Source organism: Acomys russatus, chromosome 32, assembly GCF_903995435.1.
Source record: "Acomys russatus chromosome 32, mAcoRus1.1, whole genome shotgun sequence".
Classification (NCBI taxonomy): Eukaryota; Metazoa; Chordata; class Mammalia; order Rodentia; family Muridae; genus Acomys; species Acomys russatus.
The window spans coordinates 47,170,156-47,197,347 of NC_067168.1; the positions used below are offsets into that span (position 1 = coordinate 47,170,156).

The 27,192-nt window shown below is 55.2% G+C and overlaps 2 protein-coding genes across 3 annotated transcripts; one reads left to right on the forward strand and one right to left on the reverse strand.

Annotated features, from left to right (window-relative positions):
- The first annotated feature begins 5,081 nt into the window (after positions 1-5,081).
- Klhl40 (kelch like family member 40) lies at positions 5,082-11,157 on the forward strand. The gene is made up of 6 exons (XM_051140592.1): positions 5,082-6,383; positions 7,243-7,403; positions 7,744-7,851; positions 7,941-8,126; positions 10,082-10,228; positions 10,782-11,157. The coding sequence occupies exons 1-6, from the start codon at positions 5,232-5,234 to the stop codon at positions 10,891-10,893; spliced, it is 1,866 nt and encodes a 621-aa protein (XP_050996549.1). The 5' UTR covers positions 5,082-5,231; the 3' UTR covers positions 10,894-11,157.
- A 268-nt stretch (positions 11,158-11,425) lies between these two features.
- Hhatl (hedgehog acyltransferase like) lies at positions 11,426-20,162 on the reverse strand. 2 transcript variants are annotated; one of them, XM_051140482.1, is made up of 12 exons: positions 19,942-20,162; positions 18,389-18,507; positions 17,776-17,843; positions 17,238-17,351; positions 16,913-17,107; positions 16,461-16,670; positions 16,130-16,298; positions 15,655-15,799; positions 15,508-15,543; positions 12,209-12,410; positions 11,806-11,947; positions 11,426-11,630 (listed from the first exon to the last, which is right to left on the reverse strand). In XM_051140482.1, the coding sequence occupies exons 2-12, from the start codon at positions 18,492-18,494 to the stop codon at positions 11,506-11,508; spliced, it is 1,512 nt and encodes a 503-aa protein (XP_050996439.1). In that variant the 5' UTR covers positions 18,495-18,507; positions 19,942-20,162; the 3' UTR covers positions 11,426-11,505. The 2 variants fall into 2 exon arrangements, with proteins under 2 accessions (XP_050996439.1, XP_050996440.1); XM_051140483.1 differs by lacking the exon at positions 19,942-20,162 and adding an exon at positions 19,236-19,460.
- Positions 20,163-27,192: the final 7,030 nt, after the last annotated feature.

A 27,192-nucleotide genomic window follows, 5' to 3' on the forward strand; every position in this document is an offset into this window, starting at 1 on the left:
TCTCAGGGCTGCCAGGGTGAGCACATGTAGGTCGGGAGCCGGGGGTCTGCTTCTTCCCTTCAGAGTGAGCATCCAGGCACCAGAACCTGCAGGCACTGGACAGGAAGGAACAAAGCTTAGCCAAGTGGGTGGGTTTGAGGATCCCAGCCCAGTGGTGAGTCCCTGGAGGGAGAAAACCTTCTCTGAAACAGCCCTTGGAGTGTGACAGCGCTGTTAGCATCACAGCTCTCCCAGCGGTACAGCAGCTCTCTGTAGTGGGAGGAATGAGGGCTGCATAAACCTTGGGGAAGTCGGTAGAGGCTTTCGGGGTGACTGTACATGACTCACTTGGCCTGAGGTGCTGGGGATGCTTCATTTGCATGGGGAAGAATTCCAGGTGCCAGGCTACCTGACCACCTTGAGAACTGGGGTGGGGGGGAGGGTCGCAGGACTACATGGCTGGAGGCATGCAGGCACAGAACAGGGAGGGAGCGATCCCTACTCCTGCCAGTCTCAAGATTGAGCTAGCTCTGTGCCAGTTTCCCTGTTGGCACAATCCAAGTGCCCCACAATGTGTAAGTATGTTTAGTGATGATAAGACACCCATACGAGTTGTAATTTTGTGTGTGGGGTGGGTGCCTGTCACAGTGTCCCTCAGAAGGTCAGAGGACAGTCTTGGTGTTAGTCTTCAGTCTCCACTTTGTTTGGGACAGGATATTGGGGCTTTTGTTGTTGTTGTTTTCTTTGTTTTGTTTTTGATGCAGGTGCCAGGCTAGCTGACCCTTGGCTTCTGGAGGTTCTTCTGTCTCCACCTCCCATCATCTCCTGGGAGGCACGCGGATTACAGATATTTACACACTGTGTCTCGTTTTTACATGGATCTGAACACAGGTCATGGGTCTTGCATGTCAGGTGATTTTTCCCACTGAGCCATCTCTGCAGGCCCCACGTTTTGAATTTTAACCACTGACAAGGGTACAGATAGGTGTCATCGAATTCACCCACACTGTGTGCACCCTCACTGCCACCCACCCTCCAGGCATCCTCTCCAGAGCCTGTCCATCAGCTGTCCACTCACTCTGTCACTCTAGGAGCCTCACACAAATGAGGCCATGCCGCATTTATTTCATGTCTGGCTTATTTCAAAGTCTTCAAGTTTCATCCATGTTGTAGCAGATTTCAGAGTTCCCTTTTTTTTTAAAAAAAAAAGAGTGAACAAAACTCCATTGAATATTCTTGGGATTTTTTTCTTTTTTACATTTCATTTATTTGGTGTGTGTGCCCACTCTATGTGTGAGGGACCCAGGTGTCTGTGCAGGGATGAAACTCTGGTCTTCAGACACCTTTGCTCACTGAGCCATCTTGCCTCTCCTGGTTTGTCTTAACTAGTTTTGGGGATTTTCAGCCATTGCTGCTTAGCTTCCTCCCCTGCTCTCTCTCTCTGGGGTAGGACACAGGGCAGCTGTTGGTGATGGTTGTGCTCCACAGTCCTGGCACCCTCTTGGTTACGATGCATGTTTGCCACAGCGTCACTGCCTTCTGGATGGGGAGGCTCCAGGCCTGTTCTTGCAGCAATTTATCCTCCTACTCTGTTAGAGACAGGGTCTCTCTGTGTAGCCCTGGCTGTCCTGGAACTCACTCTGTAGACCAGGCTAGCCTTGAACTCAGAGATCCACCTGTCTGCCTCCCGAGTGCTGGGATTAAAGGCGTGCGCCACCATTCCCTGGCTGTTCGTTTACTTTATCAAGGCCACTGAAGAAGCTTCTTTCTTTTTTAGTGTATTTTTTCAGCTCTGTAATTCCAACTTGGTTCTTCTGTATCGCTTCTATTTCTTTGGTGAGAGTTTTCTGCTTTGAGAAACTTAAGATGATTTTTAATTGATCAAAACATTTTATGATTGCTGCTTTCAAACCCTTTCCAAATAACGCCAGCGTTTAATATTCCTCTGGGGTTGGCACCAGTTGGTGCTTGTGATGTACTTGATTCTTGGTCTGATGCTCTGTCTCTCTCTGTGTGTCTCTCTGTGTGTCTCTGTGTCTCTGTCTCTGTTCTCTCTCTCTCTCTCTCTCTCTGGCCTTTTATTGTAATGAGTGGTCAGACTGTTTAAGCTTAGTGCGCATGATCTTTCTTAAACTATTTTTCCCCAGTTCCAGGACAAGTCCTCTGCTCTCAGCTCACTCCAGTCTAGCCCTGGTCTGTGTTTGTGAATTCAAGTTCAAAGAACAGTGGATTGTCAGAGGCTGTGCAGGCCCTTCCAATCTTACCCCCACCAGTGTTGCCCGAGCACACGTGACCCCATAGACCAACCTCTGTGAGCAGGGCCCAGTATGCAGGTCACTACCTCCCTAGGGTAATTGCAATTGGAGATCCTGCCTCATTACCCTGTGCAGTCCCTGCATGGATTCATGGAGGCATGTGGGCTCAGTGTGTGTCAGGAATGAGTCTTCTATACCACCTTGTTGCTAGGCAGGGACAGGAACCAGCAAGCCTGGATCATCTTCTCATACTGGAGGCAGTGGTGGACCAACATCACTGTTTAGCTGTGTCCACCTGACACGTCCCCTACTCCATCTGTCTCTGTAGCACTGGAGATCACCTGTGTCTGTGTAGCACTGGAGATCACCTGCTGTACATCACCTGTGTCTGTGTAGCACTGGAGATCACCTGCTGTACATCACCTGTGTCTGTGTAGCACTGGAGATCACCTGCTGTGCATCACCTGTGTCTGCAGCACTGGAGATCACCTGCTGTGCATCACCTGTGTCTGTAGCACTGGAGATCACCTGCTGTGCATCACCTGTGTCTGTGTAGCACTGGAGATCACCTGCTGTACATCACCTGTGTCTGTGTAGCACTGGAGATCACCTGCTGTGCATCACCTGTGTCTGCAGCACTGGAGATCACCTGCTATGCATCACCTGTGTCTGTGTAGCACTGGAGATCACCTGCTGTACATCACCTGTGTCTGTAGCACTGGAGATCACCTGCTGTGCATCACCTGTGTCTGCAGCACTGGAGATCACCTGCTGTGCATCACCTGTGTCTGTAGCACTGGAGATCACCTGCTGTACATCACCTGTGTCTGTAGCACTGGAGATCACCTGCTGTGCATCACCTGTGTCTGTGTAGCACTGGAGATCACCTGCTGTGCATCACCTGTGTCTGTAGCACTGGAGATCACCTGCTGTGCATCACCTGTGTCTGTAGCACTGGAGATCACCTGCTGTGCATCACCTGTGTCTGTAGCACTGGAGATCACCTGCTGTGCATCACCTGTGTCTGTAGCACTGGAGATCACCTGCTGTGCATCACCTGTGTCTGTAGCACTGGAGATCGCCTGCTGTACATCACCTGTGTCTGTAGCACTGGAGATCACCTGCTGTGCATCACCTGTGTCTGTGTAGCACTGGAGATCACCTGCTGTGCATCCCCTGTGTCTGTAGCACTGGAGATCACCTGCTGTGCATCACCTATGTCTGTAGCACTGGAGATCACCTGCTGCACCACAGAAGTACTTCTCTGTGCTCTCCTTCCACGATGGCCATCCCAATAGACCTAAGCTCCACAGGGGCAGTGATAGTGGCTGACTGAACCATTGCTAATCTCTGTTAGCTACAGGTCTCAGCAGTCTCTGAATGGACGACTGAGCCACATTCAAACATTCTTCTGGGAAGCCTGGTAGTGAGTGAGTGAGCTCCTTAGAACCCGTCCGTCATAAACTCAAAATATGGCGTTAGGTCATCTGGTGGTTATAGACTAGTTTTAGTCAGTGCCTTCTATTCTGATTCTTGCAGAGTGATGCTGTGATCACAGACATTTTTGTTTGTTTGGGGAGGGGTCCCCAAGGCCTCAGAGGACGTCACGTCTGCTCTTGGCTCACGCATGTAGCAGCTGTGGGACCCAGCACACCACTGACAAAGTTTTCTAGAAATGCCCCAGTGTCCAGATCTGGGATAGGAACTCCCCCCACCACCACAGTTGCCCCATGCTAGCCCTTGAGGTTGCAGAAAGGTGGATGGCCCACCTCTTGAGCCTGTCCAGGCATGTACGCCTAGAGGGCTGAGTGATGGCCACTACTCATGAGGAATACACAGGGACGTTTCTGGAATCACAAAAGGGGACGTGACTCAGTCCTCCCCCGCCCTTCCCCAGGTCTTTTCTCCTATCCCCCACAAGCCCAAGGTTATAAACAAGTGACTCAGAGGCACGGTTAGGGGGAAGCTCCGTTACATCTCCTGCCAGTGTCCCAGGGCTAAATTTAACCCACAGCGGCAGCCGTTGGCACTCGGAGAATGCATTAATTTTGGAGGCTGAAAGTGATGTGTGGGGTGGGGATGGGGGTGGGAGCAGACAGGAGTCCAGAGCAAGGTGGGCACTGAGGCTGGCTATGCTCAGTCTCTACCCCTCAAACCACGACAGCTGAAGGCCTCCCACCCCCACCCCCAAGGCCAGGCAGGAACGTGATAAGCTGAAGGACCAAGGACAATGGGACAGACAGATGGACTAAGTCCCCAAGAACTAATCAGACTCTGGGAAGTGCCACTGTGTGAACACTACAGTTCCGAATGTCACCAGAATATTAAAAATTTGAAGGTCTAAACATCCCCAAAATCCTGGAATCCTAGGAAATTAATTTTCTAGCAGGCTTGATGCACCCTGAATGGCCCCTGGGACATGTTACTCCAGGGTCTCTTTCCCTAAGCAGCGCTTATATTCTCCCTCATTGAATGGAAGGGGAAACTGAGGTTTGTTTATGGAAAGGGAAGGAAACCCAAACATATTGTAACCAGGAATGGTCACATGAGATACGACCCCTGAGGAAAGCTGTGGGCACTCAAGCCTGGAAGGAGGGAAGAAGGAGAGTCCTGGAAGAGGGGCTTCTCACTCTATGGACTTCGGCCTGGGGCCAGAGTCCCGAGTGCCCTTCGCGGGGCAGCAGAAATCCAGAAGCAAGGCTCCCCTGAGTTCCCGTGGCAAGTAGGGCCAAGAGACCTTCATGTTCTCGAAAGGCCCCCGCCTCCCATGAGCCCCCAGCGCTGAGTCAAGGCTGCTCAGAGAGAGGGCCTCTGCCCAGCTGTCCCCTGTGCGTCATGTGCAGGAGGCCAGGCGGCTCCTCTTACAGGGTCTGGGCATCCCCTATATATAGCCCAGCGCAGACAGCTGCACAGTCACTGCACAGCCCCACAGGACAGCAGAGGTGTGCAGAGCAGACCTTGACACACAGGCTTGCTGAGCTCTAAGGGAGCCTCACCATGACGCTGGGCTTGGAGCAGGCGGAGGAGCAGCGTTTGTACCAGCAGACGCTCCTGCAGGACGGCCTCAAGGACATGCTGGACCACGGCAAGTTCCTGGACTGCGTGGTGCGTGTGGGCGAGCGTGAGTTCCCTTGCCACCGCCTGGTGCTGGCCGCCTGCAGCCCCTACTTCCGCGCGCGCTTCCTAGCCGAGCCAGGTGGCGCGGGAGAGCTGCGTCTGGAGGAGGTGTCGCCTGATGTAGTGTCCCAGGTGCTGCACTACCTGTACACATCGGAGATCGCGCTGGATGAGGCAAGCGTGCAGGACCTGTTCGCCGCGGCGCACCGATTCCAGATCCCGTCCATCTTCACTATCTGCGTGTCGTTCCTGCAGAAGCGCCTGTGCTTGGCCAATTGCCTGGCTGTCTTCCGCCTGGGCCTTCTGCTAGACTGCGCGCGTCTGGCAGTGGCTGCGCGCGACTTCATCTGCGCGCGCTTCCCGCTGGTGGCGCGCGACAGCGACTTCTTGGGACTTTCGGCCGACGAGCTGATCGCCATCATCTCCAGCGACGGCCTCAACGTGGAGAAAGAGGAGGCCGTGTTCGAGGCGGTGATGCGCTGGGCCGGCAGCGGCGATGCCGAGGCAAAGGCTGAGCGCCAGCGCGTTCTGCCCACGGTCTTCGAGAGCATTCGCTGCCGCCTGCTGCCTCGCGCCTTCCTGGAGAGCCGTGTGGAGCGCCACCCACTCGTGCGCTCCCAGCCCGAGCTCTTGCGCAAGGTGCAGATGGTGAAGGACGCACACGAGGGCCGCCTCACTACGCTGCGCAAGAAGAAGAAGGAGAAAGGCGAGCAGATGGGTAGGGCCAAGGAGGCCAACCAAGGCACAGCAGACGCAAAGGCTGAGGACGACGAGGAACGAGTGCTGCCGGGGATCCTTAATGACACGCTGCGCTTCGGCATGTTCCTGCAGGACCTTATCTTCATGATCAGTGAGGAGGGGGCGATGGCCTACGACCCAGCCACCAACGAGTGCTATTGCGCATCCCTGTCCACCCAGATCCCCAAGAACCACGTCAGCCTGGTGACCAGGGAGAACCAGGTCTTCGTGGCCGGTGGCCTCTTCTACAATGAGGACACCAAGGAGGAGCCAATGAGTTCTTACTTCCTGCAGGTGCCCGGCCAGCCGCGGGAGGGAGGGGCTAGTGCTGGCTTCTGGGTACTAAGAGGCAACCTGGGGACCTGGGAGGGGCCTGTGTCTACTTGGCGGCTGTCATTGGCTTGAGGACCATTGATTGACAGCCACTTGCTTGGAGAGAGAAGATGTAAATCAGGTGTCTGTGTTTGGGGTCCTCAGGCCAGTGCGCAGCAATCTGAGGAGCTGGAGGTCCTGGCTCTGCACAGGAGCGGCAGGGGTGGGAACACACACTATCACACAGAGAGCACCTTGCCTTCTCCTTCCACTGTCAGGGGAGGGAGCTGGGGCTCAGGAGAGGCTGGGAGAGGGGAAGGCGGGGAAAACCTACATAGCCTGGCCCTGTGGTTTTGAGCCTTATGAGCTGGGTGAAGTCTGGAGGTGTGAAGGGGGTGGGGTCAGCGCTCTTGGCAACTGGACTGGTGATCATGTGACAGAGCAGAGCCAGGTGAACCAGTACAGGTACAGCCGATGGGCAGCTGGGTGCCAAGGTTCCGTCCAGCTCCCCCAGACGATAAGAACCAGGGCCCCTGAGCACGGGCCACTCACTCATTGAATAATACCAGGTGTCCACCCACACAGTTCAGATCCTGGAAAACTCTCCAAGTGGGACCCTTGTGCCTGTGAGCACGGGGCTAGGCAGATACAGAGGGCATGACAGAAAACTGTAGATTTTAAGGGGTGAGAAGCCTGGAGCAGAGGGTCACTGAAGAGCCAAGGCCACAGGGGGTCCTCCCTCTCAGAGGGGCTCTCTGCGGGACTGGGCTGAGCTGCAGTGGGAGGGTAAGCACAGGAGGATGCTGATGGAGGCTTAACCGAGGACACTGCCTGCCCACAGTTTGACCACTTGGACTCTGAGTGGCTAGGGATGCCACCGCTCCCCTCACCTCGCTGCCTCTTCGGCCTGGGGGAGGCTCTCAATGCCATTTACGTGGTCGGCGGCCGGGAGCTCAAGGACAGCGAGGACAGCCTGGACTCAGTCCTGTGCTACGACAGGCAGTGAGTGGGTGGGGTGGGGCCTCCTTGGGGGCAGGGTGGTCTGGGTTCAGGGCCCTGGGGTGGGGCTAAGATCACAGCAGCAGCCAGAAGGCCCGCACAGGGACACACCCATTGGGCGAAGACCTGGAAAGAATCCTTGAGCAGAGGGAGCAGGTGGGCTGGTACAAAGGCCCAAGAGATGTGTGTGTGTGTGTGTGTGGCGGCGGCGGGGGGGGGGGGGGGGTTCCAGGAATGTACGGAATGCCATCTGGACTTGTGCTGTGGTTGCGAGTGCACAGAGCCAGACTTGACGCTTCGCTCCAGCCGCCCCTGTCCCTCCCCCTTCCCCTCCCTCCCCCAGGTCATTCAAATGGGGGGAGTCAGACCCACTGCCCTATGCAGTGTATGGCCACGCGGTGCTTTCCCACATGGACCTCGTCTACGTCATCGGTGGCAAAGGCAAGGACAGGTGAGGTTCAGGCTGGTGGAGAGGTGGGGAGGGGGCTGCTGGCAGTTGTCCCCGCCTCTCTCTCGCCACTCACCCTGCCCACCCCACAGGAAATGTCTGAGCAAGATGAGTGTCTACGACCCTAAGAAGTTCGAGTGGAAGGAGCTGGCACCCATGCAAACTGCCCGCTCTCTCTTTGGGGCCACCGTCCACGACGGCCGCATCTTCGTGGCTGCAGGGGTGACAGACACAGGGCTTACCAGCTCCGCAGAGGTGTACAGCATCGCAGACAACAAGTAGGCCCCTTCGCCCCGCCCCTCCCTCCTCTGCGGCTGCGCACCTGTATCAGCCCTGTTTGCCCCACAGAGGGTCCTAGGCTCAGCTCGCCATGTTGGTTTGGGATCTTGTCATGGAAGTAGTGGTCCCTCTCCTCTGAGGCTTCTCTGCAGGAAAGCCTGCAGAAGAGCTCCCACGGTGGGGTCTGGGGCTGACAGGTTCCTCCTCCGGGGACCGCTGCCAGGCAGAGGACTGGCTCGCATGTTGACAGTGAATTAGGAGTTCAGGAAAGAGAAGCTAGCTGGACCCATCCAGGAAACATGGAGGTTAGCGGTGCCCAACAGCAAAAAGTGAGGCTCCCCAGAGGAAAAGCCATGCTCAGGATGGAGGTCAGCGGGGGAGGGGTGTGGGGAGGCGCTGGGATGGGAGAGGTGAAGGGTTAAGGCCAGCGACATGTCCCCTTTGGGTTTAAACGCCACACCTCACTCACTGGCTGCCGCAGGACAGAAGATTCAAGAATTTCTCAGAGACGGAGAGGTCTGGCTGCAGCCATCACAAGAGGCTACAGAGTTCTAAAGGTGGAGATGTATTAGGAAGGGCCGAGGAGATGCACTGGGATGGCTTCCTAGGAACGGGGCAGGACAGTGAACCTGCATTTCCAACTGACATTCTTTGGGACTAGTGGTGGGCGGGGGCTGGGATTAGCGGTGGGTGGGGCTGGGTTAGCGGTAGGCGGGGCTGGGTTAGCGGTGGGCGGGGCTGGGATTAGCAGTGGGTGGGGCTGGGATTAGTAGTGGGTGGGGCTGGGATTAGTGGTGGATGGGGCTGAAGATGAAATGGATGCTTTTGAGCAAGTCTGGGGGAGCTTTGAAGTTAAGCTCCATTCAGGAAATGGGGTATGGAGGAGTAGCTCCCCACAGCAGACAGCCAGGGAGTAAGACACCAGGAGAGCCATCAGGACGTCCAGGAGGAGAGGGAAGGGGTATGTTAAGGACAGGGCCACCAGTGGTCACCGCAGCCTGAGTCCAGCAGCACTGGGGACTCGGCTCATTTCCCAGGTGCTTCACTGTGCAGGTCGGATGGAATGGCGAGGTGATGGCGAAGGGGTGGTGGAGGGGCAGGAAGATGGGGAGGGAAACAGAAGTCAAAGGGAAAGGGGGAGCAGAGCGGTGTGGATGGGTGAAAGCGAGTAAACAGGAAGTGTGGATGGGGAAGGTGAGTAAACAGGAAGTGTGGATGGGGAAGGCGAGTAAACAGGAAGTGTGGATGGGGAAGGTGAGTAAACAAGAAGTGTGGATGGGAGAAGGTGAGTAAACAGGAAGTGTGGATGGGGAAGGTGAGTAAACAGGAAATGTGGATGGGGAAGGTGAGTAAACAGGAAGTGTGGATGGGGAAGGCGAGTAAACAGGAAGTGTGGATGGGGAAGGTGAGTAAACAGGAAGTGTGGATGGGGAAGGTGAGTAAACAGGAAGTGTGGATGGGGAAGGTGAGTAAACAGGAAGTGTGGATGGGGAAGGTGAGTAAATAGGAAGTGTGGATGGGGAAAGTGAGTAAACAGGAAGTGTGGATGGGGAAGGTGAGTAAACAGGAAGTGTGGATGGGGAAGGTGAGTAAATAGGAAGTGTGGATGGGGAAGGTGAGTAAACAGGAAGTGTGGATGGGGAAGGTGAGTAAATAGGAAGTGTGAATGGGGAAGGTGAGTAAACAGGAAGTGTGGATGGGGAAGGTGAGTAAACAGGAAGTGTAGATGGGGAAGGTGAGTAAACAGGAAGTGTGGATGGGTGAAAGTGAATAAACAGGAAGTATGGATGGGAGAAGGTGAGTAAACAGGAAGTGTGGATGGGGAAGGTGAGTAAACCAGAGATTGCCCAGGTAAGGGTACAACCTAGTATTAGGATTCACAAGGGTGACAGACACTGGGCGGTGGGAACAGTGGCCCGGCTTCCTGCGTTACTCCCCTTTCCCCTATTCCCAGGTGGTCTTCCTTCGAGGCCTTCCCACAGGAGCGTAGCTCCCTCAGCCTGGTCAGCCTGGCTGGCACTCTCTACGCCTTGGGTGGGTTTGCCACTCTGGAGACGGAGTCTGGAGAGCTGGTCCCCACGGAGCTCAACGACATATGGAGGTGAGGACCTGAGGGGGGAACCTGAGTAGTCCCAAGGCAAGGTCACCAAACATACCTGCCTCACCCCTGCTTCTCACCAGCCCACAAGATAGTGACCTGGTGGCCTACCACTGCAGAGCACCAGCAGGTCACAGGCAGGAGACAGTCCTCAGACCAGAGTCTGTTCTATCCACTTCCTGGGGTGCTTTGTCTAGAATAGTGAGGGTAGAAGTGGGAGGTGGCTGGCTCCAGGCTCCGAGAGTTATTTTTTCCACATACTCCCTCCTGGTGTGGAGAATAAGGGGTTTGTGTCAGGGGACTTCTTGCAGATCTGAGTTGCAGGAAGAGAGATCTCAGCTAGGGGCTGGAAGTCGTCCCAGAAGACAGTGGACTTGAATGTGGGGACTGTGGAGGTGGCCTTTCCTGGGAGGGGCTGCAGGTGTCTTTTCCTAGGGTGTGTGTCATGGCGGTGGCCTAGGACACCAGCCCCCTCACTTTGCAGGGTCCCTGGCTGGTCTCAGCTGATGAAGCTCCCATCCTTGTGTCCCTCCCCCCCACTTTCCCTTCCCCTCAGATTCAACGAGGATGAGAGGAAGTGGGAGGGCGTCCTGCGGGAGATTGCCTATGCAGCCGGTGCCACCTTCCTTCCTGTTCGCCTCAACGTGCTTCGCCTGACCAAGATGTGACTGGCGCAGGACCCTGAGCCTGCTTCCTGTCCTGTGGCCTCACAGAGAGGAGCTGGGAGAGGCCAGAACCCTTCTGGCTTCTAGTATGAGCCAGGGACACGGCTACCTGGTTCTCCATGTCCCCCTGGGGTCGCCATATCTCCTCAAGGACTGCCAGCATCCCGGGTTGTGTCCTGGCCCTGCCTAGGCTGGCTGCGTGTGCCATAAAGTCTCCCAAGGGACTAAGTGTCCGTGCCGGCCAGGTGGAAGTGTCTCTGTAGATGGCATTGTGTAGTGCTAGCCCAGACTTCCCTTAGGGAGCTCTGGAACAATAAACTGCCCTGTGGGCATCAAGCCCAGGGTCTAGAGTCAGCCACAAAGAGCCAGTGTCCAGAGGGCTAAAGATGAAGGGTTTGATTACACCAGTGTTGAGCTGGTATAATCAGGTGATCACAGGACACCCCATCATGTCCTGTGTGTGACCCTTCCCCCAAAGCCTGGAACTGCCATCCCCCCTGCCCCCAGAGTGGACAGGAAGCCAGGAGACGGACGGCGATGGTAGAAAAGTCCTTTATTCTATTGGTCCTGCTCCGTGGCCTGGGCTGGGGCCCAGAAGCAGCTGAGCAGAAACCTTTACTGCAGCTTCTCCTTGTCCTTTCTCTGCTCTTCCTCCAGTGCCAGCGTTCGCTCACGCTCCTTTACCAGCTGGACACCACAGTAGGTGACAAACAAGATGGCCAATGTGGTCTGGGGGAACCCTGTTGGAGGAGGAGCTGTGACACCTGAGGTGCCCCACCCTAGAGACTCCTTACCCTGCCCCAGCTGAGTCCCTTGGGTGCTGTGTGTGTGTGTGTCGGGGGGAGAGTAGGTCAGAGGCTCCCGTCCTTTGTGTGAGGTAGGGCACATGCTGCATTCTCTCACTCTGCTCCTTACCTGTAAGTATCAGGCGTCGGGCCACCAGCTCCGTGAACTCAAGGCTGTTCAGGCTCACAAGGTTGTACATAATAATAGCCCAGAAGTTTACAGCCCCGCAGAGGGCCCGGACCCTTCGAGACATCCCCTCCGACAGCCGGGCCTGACATCCAAGAATATGTTGACAAGAGAGCCAGGAAAGAGGGACGTGGTCAGTCAGTGTCACTCAGGCCCCGAGGGACGATAAGAGCTGAGCAATGCAGTCAGGCCCTGCCACTCGGAGGTCAGGCAAACCCAACTTCCCACTGTGTGAAACTGCCCTGGCAAACACAAGCGGCTCAGGGAGAAAGTTCTGGACCAGGGACCCTACAGAAAGCACAGAAAGCCACCATCTCCTGTTACCCGACCGATCCCTCCTGCCCACCTCAATCTGTGCCAGTGGCCTGCACTCAGCCAGCTTCTGCACCCAGAGCTCAAAGTTGAGGCCAAAGCAGTTAAGGACAGACCATAGGTAGACGATGTCACAAGGCCCAAGCCACAAAGTGGTGATGACAAACGTGGCCACGGAGGCAGCCAGCTCTGGGATCACAGCTGAATGGTCCCTGCCGATGTGGTCATATACATATCTGCAGGGAAGATGAGAGAAGGGGCCCGTAGCAGTGTGGCCTGTGGCCCGTCCTCCGCTAGATCTCTGTATGCCTATACCTCTGCCCAGCTCCAAGCTGTTGAGGGATCTTGGGTGTCTACAATCCTCTGCCCAGCTCCAAACTTTGCAGGGGTGCGCTTGGACTTTGGCATCTGCAGCTGGATTTGTCTAGTTCCTAGTTCTGTCTCACCCAGACCCAAGATTTTCAGAAGAATCTGTGGATGACCCAAGTGTGTGTCTTTGGCTACTAGAGGCCTCACTCAAGTCTCACTCCACCCACCACTCAAGCCAGCTCCCAGCCCCATCTCAGTAGACTGAGATGCCTTTCGCCCCCACCCACTCCGTTCTCCACAAATGCTTTAAGAGGGCAGCTTGTGGCGTTGGACCTGGGCTTATTTTTCAGCACCCACAACCGCCTGTAACTTTAGTTTTCGGGATATCTGGCGCTCTCCTCTGGCCTCTGTAGGCGCCTGCTAACATGTGTACACATAAAGTAAGCCTATTTTAAAGTGTGGCTCAGATCACGTCAGCGCGTCATTCACCCTCCCATGATAAATTAAGCTCTTTAAGGTGTGAAGACTCTATGCAGCCGTGTGTCTGCCTTCTGCCCTGACCTCATATCCTTCACTCACGTGCTGTGCCTGCCACACTTGCCCTTTGGGTATTCAGAGACAATTGGTTCACACTTCAAAGTCTATGCTTTCCTCTTCCTCTGACCTCCCACAAGCCTGAGTCCAAGCCCGCCCTCTTAGAGGCCTGCTCAGACTCCAAGCTAAAGAAGCTTCTAGCCAGGACCAGCTGCCCGACTCGGTTACACCATTTTCTTTCCTGCACATCCCACTCTATATGTATAAGTGTGTGTGTGTGTGTGTGTGTGTGTGTGTGTGTGTGTGTGTGTGTGTTTCTTCACCTGCTCTCCTCACTGGACTGTAAGCTCCAGGGTCCTTGCCTCATGTGGGGTGCCTGCTACACAGCGCCGACCACGAAATGTCTCACACACACACACACAGTGCCTGCTGCACACACACAGTGCCTGCCACACACCCTGCCTGCCACATAGTGGGTGCTCGATAAACACCAACCTTTCACTCCCTGATCTCATTTCCAGAGCTTTCTTCCCCTCCTCACTCCATGCACACACTCCCAGGATCACACCCTGACTTGAAATCTCACCCCTTCTGAGTTCCTGCTGTGTCTACTGATGTTTCATCTGTTCACGCCCACTGGCCGTACTGCCCTCGAATCTACTGTCCTCCCAATAGACTCACAGCCGCCACCATTGCTACAAACCCTTGCTTATTCCTGCTCCCCCACCAGGAGACTCAGGCCACCCCCACACCGGGCTGTGGGAAGTCTCTCTCCTCAGGTCCTGGATGCTAAATGCCCTCCTTCCAGTCTCTCCTAGGCGTTCGCCACTCAGCTTCATCGTCCTGCTTGGAAATGGCTACTGCACCCCTGGCCCCCGCAAGAGGACCCGAGAGTGACGTATGGTCTCACCTTACATCTCTCAGCTGGAACCGTTGCCTACTTCAGCATCTGTGACTAACATGGCTGTCCTCCTCTTTCCCCGTTCTCACTCCCCTCCAGCCCTCTCCCCACCTGCCTTTCAAGGTGAGCTTTGTCCTCAGGGACTTGGCTCTATTGGTCACACCTCTGTTCTGCATCACCTCACTGCTCTGTTGGTCACACCTCTGTTCTGCATCACCTCACTGCTCTATTGGTCACACCTCTGTTCTGCATCACCTCACTGCTCTATTGGTCACACCTCTGTTCTGCATCACCTCACTGCTCTATTGGTCACACCTCTGTTCTGCATCACCTCACTGCTCTATTGGTCACACCTCTGTTCTGCATCACCTCACTGCTCTATCAGTCACACCTCTGTTCTGCATTACCTCACTGCCCCGTTGCATCTCTTCTCCCTGAAACTGTTTTTCTGGTTTCCCATGCACACCCCCAGTGCTCCCAGAATGCCAGGATGCAGGCCCAGGGTGCCCCAGGATGCTAGGATGCAGGCCCAGGGTACCCCAGGATGCAGGCCCAGGACACCAGAATGCCAGGGTGTGGGGCCAGGGTGCCAGGATGCTAGCATGGGGTCCCAGGGTGTCAGGACACAGGCCTAGGATGTCAAGATGCAGGCCCTGGGTGCCCCAGGATGCCAGGACGCAGGCCCAGATTGCCCCAGGATTCCAGGATGCAGGCCCAGGGTGTCCTAGGGTATGCCAGGATGCAGGGCCAGGGTGTCCCAGGGTATGCCAGGATGCAGGCCTAGAGTGACCCAGGATGCCAGCTCAGGGCATCCCCAGGATTCCAGGATGCAGGCCCAGGGTGCCCAAGGAAGCTAGGATGCAGGCCCAGGGTACCATACGCCCCCGAAAGTCCTCAGCTCCTCCCCAAGTCCTGCCTCTCGAGGGAACATGGAAGCCTCATGCTGCCAGCACTAGCTCTCCTTGGCTTGTGGAAGCAAGCCTCCGTGCCTGTGCACTCTTTGGTTCCTGGCCTCCATATGGCCGTGTGCTCCTTCCTGCTGACCACTTTTCTTCATGTCTTTCTGCTGGGTCTACTTCAGTCCCTGTGGCTCCATCTTGCTGCCCTTTGCCCTTCTCACTTCACTCACTCTCCTTAGGATGTGGGTTTTCTGGGGCCTGATCCAGGAGTCCCTTTTGACCAACCCATAATGCTCACTGGATGGAGGCCCTCCAGGCTTCCCTTGCCTCCAGACTCTCAGGCCTGAAGACCCGCCCCCAAGTCTCCACAAGGGTGACTCCTGAGTCCCTACAAGTATGCCCTCCCAACGTCAACCAGACATTTCTGTGTGCAAATCTCCTGTCCAGTTTCCCAAGTGGCAAGCAAGAAATAGGGTGCCGCCATACTTACTCCCTGGGTCCTCCTCCACTAAACATTGCCTCCTACCACGCTGCTTGCTGTGTCTCTGTTCCCACCATTTCTGGTGCCTCACAAAGCCCGAAGCTCTGTGTCTGTGTGGGTCATCCCAGCAGCTGCTACAGCTTCCTCACTCACAGCCTGCCCCAGCCCGTTTGACCCAGCAGGAAGCCTGGTTTCCTTCTCTGACTCACTTGCAAAGCCAGTCATTGATGCCACGGTCAAAGTGCCTGGGGGGAGAACACATGGGAGCGTGAATCCGCCAGGTGTGGAGGCTTTGGGAATGAGGGAGGGGGGACAAAGCTAAGGAAGGGTGGGGCTGGCAGGCCGCCCTCACTCACGTTTCCCCGAAGACGTAGAGCGCGGTGATACACTTAGGAGGCTGAGGAGGGTCCAGGTGGTCTAGGCGCGCCACAGTGTTGACGACGCCGAAGAGGACGGCTGCCTTCACCCAGTCATACACCAGGTTTGAGTAGGCCAGGCCAGCTGGGGGACAGGTGACATCACTGTCTGGGATCAACGCACTGACCGCTTCCCCATGGGCAGAGAGTTCATCTTTCTGTCCCAACCCACCTCCATGGAGACCCTGCAACCTGCCCCCCAGAACTGTGTGCCAGGTTACAGTGACCCGTGAGAATCAGCTGCATCCTTCAAGTGGCACCTGTGGTTTGGGAGACTAAAGGGCTTTGTGTGATGAAACAAATGTGGTTCCCGCACGTCTTGAAGAGTCAGTTCCAAGCCCTAGCACCCTCGGGTGCTGCATCACGGCAGCATTCCTGGAGGCAGCACTGCCTCCGTCCTGTTGCAGGGACCCACCCAGAGCACTGTCAGGGAGGCGGCTGGCAAACTTGAGATCACTGGGGATGGTGAGGATGTAGAAGAAGTGGAAGAAGACATCCACAGCCACAATGGCGGCCGCGCTGAGTCCTGCCTGGGCCTGGATGCGCCACAGCTCGCCTTCTGGCCTCACTGGCTCCTGGCTCACCTGGAGGGGCAGAGCCCTGTCTGAGAGAGGAGCCACACTGGCCTGGGGAGAGGAGGCATGGCTCCCTGAGGGTGGGGGTGCTCATGTTGGGGGGGGTGAGGTCTAAGACAGGAGCCGTCGTCAGGAAAAGGAGACCCAGCCGAGCCCACGGGGTCCCCTCACCTGAGCATGGAAGCGGTCAAAGGTCATGATGGGCCCAAAGAAGAAGAATGGTAGGTAGAAATTGTACTTGAGCAGGTCAGCGAAGGAGTAGTGGCGATCAGGGTGGGCACAGCTCTCCAGCGCGAAGCTGGTGCACCGCAGCACCGTGAAGCCGCAACCCCCGTGGAACAGCACGTCTTGAAGATCAAATGTGCCTGTTACAAACCCACTCTGGAAGGAGACAGCAAGCCCCTGGCTCACTAGTGGGCCCGTGCTCCTGGGGAGAGCTCCTTCCCGGCTTCCCGTGTTACACTGGCTGATGTCAGCCCAGCAACGTGACATAGCAACAGATAAGCTGAGGTGCAAGTGGTCACCTTACTCAAAGGCTTGAAGACAGGTGACAAAGCCAAGGAAACACTTGGGAACACTCAGGCCTTTGGGATCTCATCCCTACCCCCTCCACTCTTGTGTACCTGCCAAGAAATCAGGGGGTCCATCTTGAAGGACGCCAGGCTGGCCAGACCAAGGGCAAGGCACAGCCAGGGCTGGCCCAAGAGTGAGGCCACATAGAGGCCCACACAGTGGCCAAGCAGCAGCAGCAGGTACCACGGGCCCATTGTGCCCACCACAGCCAGGACTCCGTACACGGCGTACATCCAGGAGCGGAGCTGTGGACACAAGCAGGCCTCAGTTAACATCTCTGTGCACACGGGAGGAGATCCTGGGATGGATTTCCCACAGTATTTGGAGCTAAGAAAGAGGCAGACAGTAGGAGGCCAAGTGTGAGGCCCAGCTCACCTGGGGGGCGACCATCGTGCAGAGTTTGGCAAACAGCACGTGTCCCGAGAGGACAAAGACAATGACGTTTCGGAAGTTGGTAAACCACATCACCCACTCGAAGTCAGCCACATCCTGGACAGGCCAAGCAGGAAGTAAGGGCAGTGGGGAGGGAACAGCCAATCAGAGCTCCTGCCCCATGTTCTGAGGACAGGGGCTGCAGGCATCTGCCATCACTCCAAGGGAGGTGCCCAGGAAGAGGGAATGGTGAGGGGCCCTAAGGACAGGCCTGTTCCTCAAATCTCTGCCTCGCCTGCACTCAGCTTGTTGCTGATACCCAACCCCTGTTCCCTAGTTCCAGAAGGCGGCACCAGAGGCAAGCTTGAGCACGTTTTGCCCTAGGGGACCCATTTTCTAAACTAGCCCGAAGGTCCTGGAGTTCAAGGCAGAGCCCTCCTTGCCGTAAGGCATGAAAACACGTGTAAGAGTAGAAAGTGGGGAGGGATGTGGAGTGGGATTTGTCCAGGGGTCTGGGGCCTGAGAGGTATGGGAAACCTACCATCTTCCGGCCCAGGTACTCCCAGCCAGGGCGCACAGACTCCCGGAATGCCTTCCTGTGGGCCCCATCTGAGAAGAAAGTGTGGCCTTTGGGTACGGGCCTCTTACATGCCTCCCCTGGGCCACCCCGCCCTGAGCTGCAGTGGGGGTCAGGGATATGAGGCTTTCTGGGTCCAGGACTACTGTGTGTTCTGCTGATTGGGCCCAGGTTAGGCACTCTCTCTTCTCTCCTGGCCTTTGAGTGTGCGTGTGCCTGTGTGTGTGTGTGTGTGTGTGTGTGTGTGTGTGTGTGCCTGTGTGTATGTGTGTGCCTGTGTGTGTGCGTGTGCCTGTGTGTGTGTGTATGTGCCTGTGTGTGTGCCTGTGTGTATATGTGCCTGTGTGTGCATGTGCCTGTCTGTGTGTGCCTGTGTGTGTATGTGCCTGTGTGTGCATGTGCCTGTCTGTGTGTGCCTGTGTGTGTGTGTGTGTGCATGTGTGTGTGTGTAATGGTTTTGGGACTGTGTCCAGACCCAGGGCCTACAGAATTCTCAGGGTCTACAGCCTCTGAGTTCCTGGCCCTGTTGGTCAGAACTCTGAGGCTTTCCACACCCCTGTCCCAGGCCAACGGTTACCTTGTGATGCTTCCAGGAGGCCTCGGCCGGCATAAGCCAGGGCTCCACTCAGCACCAGGGAGTAGAGGCCAAGCTCAGCTGCAGGCAGTGCTGTCTTGATGCCCATGGCCTGGACAGGGCTGTAGGAGAAGCATGGGTGAGGGTCCCCCCGACCCCAGCTTTGCCTAGCCTCACCTTATGGACCCTCACTAGGGTGGTGGGGCCGTCTGAGGAGACCCTGCTCTGCTCATCCCTCGGGACTCTGTGTCAGTCACTCCTCTGCCCCAAGCACCCCCTTCCTTCCTCCGCAGCTGCCACTCTTGCGTCCGTTGAAGATCCTCCAAAGTCCAGGCATCCCCACCATCCTCTCTGCCCCTACAAGGCCTCCCCAAGCCTAGAGTCTTTCCCATGGGGGATACTCGGTGTCTGGCCCATCAGTCAGTCTCCCCATCTCAGTGAGCCTCCTACCTTGCTCTGGGTCCTTCTTCCCTGAGATCCTGTGGCTTCCCCTAGCACCAAACCCCCAGCCTCACTCAGCTCCAGACTTTGCCTGACCCCATTCCCCCGTGAGCAGCTTATCTCAGGTCACCCACTGTCCACCTTGAAGTGCCCTGGAGTCAACCTCTTGCTGCTGGCTGAAGGCTGTGCTCCTTGGGGCCCCAGAGCTGGGCTAGGCAGGGCCAGGCAGGAACTGGGAGGGCGCTGGCTGCTGTCCAAGGTGCTGACCGGTATCAGGCCCAGGAGGAATCTGCTCTCTCCCCTTCCTGCTCCCTGCTGGGCCATCTCTGGGGTCTGGGCGAGTACCTAAGACCCTCCCACCCTCTCCAGCCAGGCCTCAAGTCTTCCCAATGGCTGCCTAGGTACAGACCTGGGGCTGAAAGAGAGGAACTCCGTGCCCTTTTCGAGATGGGTAGGGTCACCCCATCTCCCCAACCCAAGATCTTCTCCCAAATTGCAGGTGTCTTCTCCAGCTCTGCAGCCAGGGCTCTGGGAGCCCACACTTGTTACACAGACAGAGCGGGGCAGGCTGGCCGGAAAGGGACAGGGACCCAGTGAAGCCACTCAGTGAGCTTCTCTAAAGGACAGGTGCTCTTGGTGACCGATCACTGCTGCCCATCCCTACCCCGCTTGTTTCAGACCCTGGCCCCCCTGGACAGCCTCTGCACTGTGGCTTGAGGGCTGAGACACCTCCCCATCAGTAGGGTGGGGGAGGGAAGGGAAGGATCAGGTTAGTGGAGCAGGAGAGTGAAACCAGAGCGGATGGAGAGAGTACAGAATAGCTGTGTCAGCTGCCTCCCACTCGCCACTTTCCAATTTTAGCTCCCCATGGCCGGTGGGGAGTGTCCCCGGTGAGGCCTCAGCAGGGGGTTGGCCCCCAGTCTGGGGCCCCTCCTGATGGACCCCCAGTCCTGTTTTGACTGTGGACCCAGGGTGCCCTTTGCCCAGCACCACTTGGCTCAGGTGCTTCTGGAGCGAAGCCCACCTTGGGGCTCGTGGTCTGGGATAAGGGCTCCAAGGCTGGACCCACAGGCCTCAAGGGCTCCCGAAGGGCTGCACACCCAGCTTGCACTGACCTTGAAGAGGCTGCAAGGGACCCTGGCACACAGCCCACCTCAGGCTCCGGGTCCTGCGTCCAACCGTGAGTCTGTCCGGCTGGCTGAGCTGTGGGGCTACGGTGAGGTGTGTCCAACTCTGGGGTCCCCACCCCCTGGAGGCTAGAGCGGTGAGTGGTGATAGCAGGAGGGGGAAGGGGGAGGAGGTGGCCTTCCTTGAGTGGAGCAGACCGTTTGTGGAGCAGAGCCCAGTGCTGCAGTGCTGTTGGCCACAGGGAGCTGCAGGGAGTGGCAGGGAGGAGGTGGGGGTGCTGGGAGAGAGAAAGGGCTCAGACAGGGGCACCTGGGCCTCACTTGACCTTACTCTCCTCAGCCCTGGAAAGTCTGAGCTTCCCTTAGTGCTCTGTGCCAGGATATCTTCTTCCAGGAAGCTCTCCAGGCAGTCTCTGAAGACAACTAGTTAGCCCTGCCCCCGCTGCCTGAGCAGGCTTGCACATCTGGGCCCTGTGATCTCCAACCACCATCTTTACCTGTGACCTCTTTGAGGCTGTGCAGGGTGAGGGCCATCTAGTCTACACCCTGTGTCTTCATCCTGACAGAGTGCCTGGACTAAACAGGTATCCGTGCTCAGGGGAGGGTTGGCTGTTCTGGTAGAATTGGAACTAGCATGGACCATGATGCTGAGGAGATGTGGGACTCCAGCATCCGAGCCTTGTCATCACATAGAGTTGTCTAGGTGGAAGGATGCTATCAGGGTCAGCTGCGTGGATGGTGTCCTCTTAATGGCAGACAGGAAATCCCATGCCTAAGCAACTGAAGTCCCTGGAGCCTCCAGTCTTGAGTCTTTCTGGGATGAGATCCTCACAGTTGGGGGAGGGGCTGTGTGTGAGCCTCCTACCTACATGGGCTGCCCTCATGCACAAGGGCTTGAGGAAAGGTCCTGGGAGCTTCGTGACTGTTGCTCTCCCATCCTAAGCTCAGCAGAGGATGGACAAGGTTTGTATCCACCCATCAGGGTTCTGTTGGGTGAAGGGTTAGGCCCAGAACTTTCTCCCAGGAATGCAGGCACATGGGCCCAGAGAATGCAGCTGGGAGGGCAACATGCACTCTCTCCTGAGCACTGCTCAGAAGCTGCGATGCTATCCTCTGACCCTGAATGGTGTGTTGGGCAAGGGGTTGCTGTGGAGGGGCCGTCAGGGATGTGATTGGGTCCTGAAGCTGGAGGAGGTTAGTGCCGAAGGAAGAGGGGAGGTTAAGCCAGGTTCTGGCCTTCTGGGCAGCATGTTGAGATGCAGCCAGTGGTTATCAGGGGCAGTGAATGATAATAGCCAGGTTGTGTGGGCATACGTTATTGTCTAATTCAAATGCTGGTTTCTGTGTCCCCCAAATCTAGTTGCAATCCCTGTTCTGAGAATCTCTCATCTCAGTGGTGTATAAACACTGCTCCTCAATTGTCCCACGATATTGTCAATAAAACGGCTTACAGCCAATAGCAGAGCAGGGGAGAGAGAATAGGGCGGGACTTCCTACCAGCCAGGGGAGGAGTTAGGAGAGGCATTAGGGAGGTCAGCTGGAGCAGATGTCCAGGAGACATTGGGAAGGGGCTGGAACAGAGAAAGCTACAAAGTGCAAGTATCTCCAGAATGCACACTGGGAGGAAGCCTTAGCCCAGAGGGTTAAGAATAGAATTAAGGACTGGAGAGGTTAAGAGCACTGCCTGCTCTTCCAGAGGTCCTGAGCTCAATTCCCAGCAACCACATGGTGGCTCACAACCATCTGTAATGTGATCTGATGCCCTCTTCTGGCATGTAGCTCTGCATGCAGACAGAGCACTGTATACATAATAATAAATAAATCTGTAAGGCAGGAGACACTGTCAAGAGAACTAAGCGACAGCCTACAGACTGGGAAAAGATCTTCACCAACCCTACATCTGACAAAGGTCTAATATCCAAAATATATAAAGAACTCAAGAAATTAAACACCACCAAACCAAATAACCCAATTGAGAAATGGGACTTGGAACTAAACAGAGAATTCTCAACAGAGGAATATCAAATGGCTGAGAAACACTAAAAGAAATGCTCAACCTCCTTAGTCATTAGGGAAATGCAAATCAAAACGACTCTGAGATTCCATCTTACACCCATCAGAATGGCTAAGATCAAAAACTCAAGAGACACCACATGCTGGCGAGGATGTGGGGAGAGAGGAACACTCCTTCATTGCTGGTGGGAATGCAAACTAGTACAGCCACTTTGGAAATCTATCTGGCGCTATCTCAGAAAACTGGGAATAGGGCTTCCTCAAGACCCAACTATTCCACTCCTTGGAATATACCCAGAAGATGCTCCAGCACACAACAAGAAAATTTGCTCAACCATGTTCATAGCAGCCTTATTCATTATAGCCAGAACATGGAAACAGCCTAAGTGTCCCTCAGTAGAAGAATGGATAAAGAAACTGTGGTACATATTCACTATGGAATACTACTCAGCTATTAAAAACAAGCAATTCCCGAAATTTGTGGATAAATGGATTGAGCTAGAAATTATCATAATGAGTGAGTTAACTCAGAAGCAGAAAGAATCAAACGGTATATACTCACTTATATCTGCATACTAGCCCAAGGGGCATGTCCCACGAAAACCTTCACTTACCAGGAAACTGGGACAGAGGGGAGGGCATCCTATTGAGACTCTAGATGAGAGAAGCATGGGAGAATAGCAAAGTAGAAGAATCCAGAGGGTCCTAGAAACCTACAAGTAGAACATTATGAAAGGCAGATTTGGGCCCAGGGATCCTGCTCAAACTAAGGCACCAGCCAAGGACAATACAGGCGGTAAACTTAAAACCCCTACCCAGATCTAGCCAATGGACAGTTGAGTGGAGAGTGGGGTATGACTTTCACATGAACTCTGGTGCCTTATATTTGACCATGTCCCCTGGAAGGGGAGACGTGGTGGCACTCAGAGAAAGGATAGATAGCAGGTTACCAAGAAGAGACTTGATACCCTATGAGCATATACAGGGGGAGGAAATCCCCCTCAGGAACAGTCATAGGGGAGGGGAATAAGGGGAAAATGGGAGGGAAGAATGGGAGGATACAAGGGATGGGATAACCATTGAGATGTAACAAGAATAAATTAATAAAAAAAATTTTTTTTAAAAAAAATCTTTAAAAATACATAATTAAAACTGCTCAGGTTTTTTCTTTTTCTTTTTCTTTTTTTCTTTTCTTTTCTTTTCTTTTTTTTTGTAGGTTTTTTTTTTTTTTTTTTGTTTGTTTTTTTGGTTTTTTTTTTTTTTTTTTTTGGTTTTTTGAGACAGGGTTTCTCTGTGTAGCCTTGACTGTACTGGACTCGCTTTGTAGACCAGGCTGGCCTCAAACTCACAGCGATCTGCCTGCCTCTGCCTCCTGAGTGCTGGGATTATAGGCATGCGCCACCATGCCTGGCTATTAAAACTGCTCAGTTCTTATGCTGTGAAGCTTGTTAAAATAATAAACTTTTGTGATAGGTGGGTTGAGAAACTGAGGAACAAACACTGTTTTTTAAAAAACAACTCTAACAATGATGTGTGTAGAATAACCCTTTTTAATGTCCCCACAATTGAAGATCATCTCTAGCTGGTAGAAAGAAATTAGAGGCCTAAGGTGGAACAGGTCAGCTCCAGAAGCTTCTGGAAGAGTCTGCACCACAGGGTAAGAATTCAGTCCATCCACAGCAGACCATGTGGGTCACAATGGGTGGGCCATGCACTTGGTGTGTTGTGTAGCAAGCTCCTCTGAGATGAGGCGCTTCACCCTTCAGGGGAGCTCCGTGTGACTAAGGAAGTAAATCACTCAGAAGCTTCAGCAAAGTCCCGAAACTGACCAGATACACCAGGTGTAAACTGACCCTCCCTCCCCAACTTAGGTAAACAGTAAGGACTTCTGAATAAGGACATTAAGGACCCTCGGAAATGCTAAGCTCCCTGGAAAGGCCTGCCAAGCTGCCTGCAGGGTGTGCAGTGTGCTCCGGGCGCCCAGCGTTTGTGAGCGGCCACCCGTGCTGGGGTGGGTTTTGGTGATGCAGCTGTCTAAGTCACTTCTGCTCCTGTAAGTTGCTTCTCACACACGTTCCTGTAAATGACCCCAATAAAACTCACTGAGTTGGACTTGGTGGTGTCCTTACTTCTGTCTGTTGCTGTTTCCTATCTGGGGTGAGTAGATGCATGTCTCCCCAGAAAGGTGTCACACAACACGATGCCCTCAGGAGGTGCCAAGAGGGCTGAAAAGTCACAGCCACTGCTCCGGGCCTCTGATTTTCAATTGTTACGTGGGTTTAACAAATATACTGGACTCTGTGCTCTTGACGATCCAGTGACTCACCCCAGGGCACACCTCATTGTCCATAGAGGTGCTAGGGAGTCAGGCAGGGCCATTCGGCATTGGCACACACCATGGTGACCCTGGCACTGCAACATTCAGGGATGTGGCCTGTGGGAGAGCAGAGGGGAGAGACTAGGTGAGTCCCTCCACCTGTGCCAGGGGCTGCAGGGTCATGTGCTGGCCCAACAAACAACAGGAAACTGACTGGACTGAGACCTGCACAGGACTGTGAGCTACCTCTTGATGCCTCAAGGTCCATGGGCAAGTTATGAAGAGGAAGACCTTAGATTTACCAAACCTCAGGGGCTCTTCAACTCAGTCTTTTGTGTGTTGCTTCTTAAAAATAAATATGTGGGCAAGTGCCCTGGATGTGCACTATTGTGCTCTGAGGTGTCTGGGTGCTATACAGCTGTGTGTGTGTGTGCTCTGAGGTGTCTGGGTGCTATACAGCTGTGTGTGTGTGTGCTCTGAGGTGTCTGGGTGCTATACAGCTGTGTGTGTGTGTGCTCTGAGGTGTCTGGGTGCTATACAGCTGTGTGTGTGTGATCTCTGAGTGTGTTGTGAACTGTATATGTGTGGAAGCTCAAGGATGGTGAGTGACTCTGCATGTGGAGGGGATAGGAAACTGCCCTGTGCTGAGGGACAGCTGTTGGCTCATTGGGACTTGGGGGTGTGAGACAGGCTGTCCTTCGGGCACTCCCACGGGATGCCACCTTGCCTTGGACTCCCTGGGTGTGGGGAAAGGACCTGGTGATAGTGGAGCTTGTTTGGGTCAGCTGGACCCAGATTGCAATCTTGCCCAGCTTCTATGTTCCAGAGGCTCCCAAAGGGACAATGCCCAACCACAGCCATGGCAAACTGGGTGTCCCCATCAGTGTAGGAACATAAGCTCCACACCCAAATCACCTGCACCCCTCCCTTATCTGGCTCACATGCTGAGGGATGGAGTGTTCATCGTCAGGGCCCCAGGGACAGGTTGTACCCAGGGAGACACTAAGGTAGACAGGCCAAGCTGCCCTCATCCCCACCTGACACAGCTGAGAGCCCTCAAGGCCCAAGTCCTTGGTCCCCTGACAACCCCTTTCCTTAAGAGTGCTTCATCTGTTATTCCCAGCCCCTTTACCCAAGAATCCTGCCAGGTTGGGGAGACTCCCCTATGCCTGGCTGTCCTCTCTACCTGACCCACCTGACCCATCACAAACTCTTCCCCACATCCCTCTGTCTAGGTCACTTTCAGCTCAGGCCCTTGCCAGGCCTACCAAGGCCATGACTGTATGGTGACCCACCGGGAGAGCCTGTCGGCCTCACCTCAGTGCATGGATGCTGCTCAGCGAGTGTGTGCTGATTTAACAGGGAGACTGAAGAGTGAGCCTCTGCTGAGGGCTGTGTGCTGATTGCTGCTCAGTGAGTGCTGAAGGAGCTACAGTGAGGGACTCTGGGAATGTGATTTGCCTCTACCAACAAAGATGGGGGATGGACCCTGGCACAAAGCCCCATGCAACTGTTGCAGGTTGCCTGGACCTTTTAAAAACTCTACCCACTGGCCTTTAACTCCAGTGCCTGCAGGAGCTGGCATATGTCAGGACTGCCTATGAAGACAAACCAGCTCCCCCAACCCCACAGGGCACAAACGGACTCGCTGTGGCATCTGGCAGCAGGACTTCTCTCCCTCCCACTCTTTCAGTCTGTGGACACTTGTCTTTGTACAGAATGGCTTGCTCTGAGCCAGGCTTCTAGTGCTGTCCCGTTTCACAGATGAAGACGTGGAGGTAGAGGAGAGGCTGGAGCTTGGCTGCTGTTGAGTGGGTGGAGCTTCCTGGCTCCCAAGTAAGGCCAGGGTGCAGATGCCAGGCTCCCTCCTTCAGTCGCCCAGAATGGAGTCCCGCCCTACCTGTGTTTCCCTACGTGCCTGCATCTCACTGCAGGGGTTCTGCTGAGGCATGGCACCCACACCCCGACATGTCCAGACCTCTCCGGGCTCCCCAGTGCCTACAGAAAGTGCTTGTACTTCTTGTCACACACTGTCCCCTCCTGGCACAAGCCTTCTTGGCCCCTCTTTTCACAAGAGGCCGGGGCAGGGGCATGGAGGTGGAGACACTCTCCCTCCCTGAGACTCTCAGGACCGTGTCTGAGTTGTCACTTTATCCTAAAGGCCTGGGCTGCATCTTGCTGTGAGACCCGAGGCTCCCTGGGCTGCATGGAATCTTCTGCAGCCCCCTGAGAATGGACGGAGCACATAGGTCTCAGGAAACCCCGGCTCTCTGGGGAGGGGACTGTCACAGTGCATCTTGCACAAGCTTCACACGTGGTTGTGTCCCATGGGAGGGAGTGTGTGTCAGTGCCTCTACGTGGAGCTGCTTGTGTGCCTGTGTAAGTGTGTATGGCTCCTGTGGCTGTGATGTAGCTCTGGGTGGCCTTCCCTGGCCCCCCACCCAGTCCTGTGGCTGTCTATAACTGTAGCCAAGGGGACGAGAGTGTCACGGTCACTGATGAGGGGGTCCTAGGTTGCTTCTGTAGCACCCCCTAGCTTACCAGTTCCAACACCCACTGCCTCGCCTGTCCACCCTACGCCCCCGCCCTGGCCAGCTGCCTTCTGACTCTAGCACCTAGACCTCTGGGAGCAGCTATGGGTGGAGCTGAGCAGCTTTGGGGTAGGCCAGAGCTCTGGGTGTCCACTTAGCTGGGGACTATAGCTTTGCATTCAGGACACCAGAATGACCTACTGGCTCAGCTTCTGTTTGGAGGCCTGGGCTCATACCTGTAAGGTCCCAGCCTCCCTGGCAGGGGTAGGAACACACTCAACCAAAGCTGGAATGACTGAAAGAAGACTTGTGATTCCAAGCCCAAGGCTCTGCCCTTTGCAGTAAGTCCAAACAGGGGCTGGGCGCAGCGGAGGGATA

Excerpts from the sequence above, each read along its gene's own strand:
- Klhl40 (XM_051140592.1), top strand. The coding sequence starts at position 5,232 with ATGACGCTGGGCTTGGAGCAGGCGGAGGAGCAGCGTTTGTACCAGCAG. Across the intron at positions 6,384-7,242 it reads TGAGTTCTTACTTCCTGCAG|TTTGACCACTTGGACTCTGA; the intron begins GTGCCCGGCCAG and ends GCCTGCCCACAG. Across the intron at positions 7,852-7,940 it reads GGTGGCAAAGGCAAGGACAG|GAAATGTCTGAGCAAGATGA; the intron begins GTGAGGTTCAGG and ends CCCACCCCACAG.
- Hhatl (XM_051140482.1), bottom strand. The coding sequence starts at position 18,494 with ATGGGCATCAAGACAGCACTGCCTGCAGCTGAGCTTGGCCTCTACTCC. Across the intron at positions 17,844-18,388 it reads CCTCCTGGAAGCATCACAAG|ATGGGGCCCACAGGAAGGCA; the intron begins GTAACCGTTGGC and ends CTTTCTTCTCAG. Across the intron at positions 16,299-16,460 it reads TTGACCGCTTCCATGCTCAG|GTGAGCCAGGAGCCAGTGAG; the intron begins GTGAGGGGACCC and ends CTGCCCCTCCAG.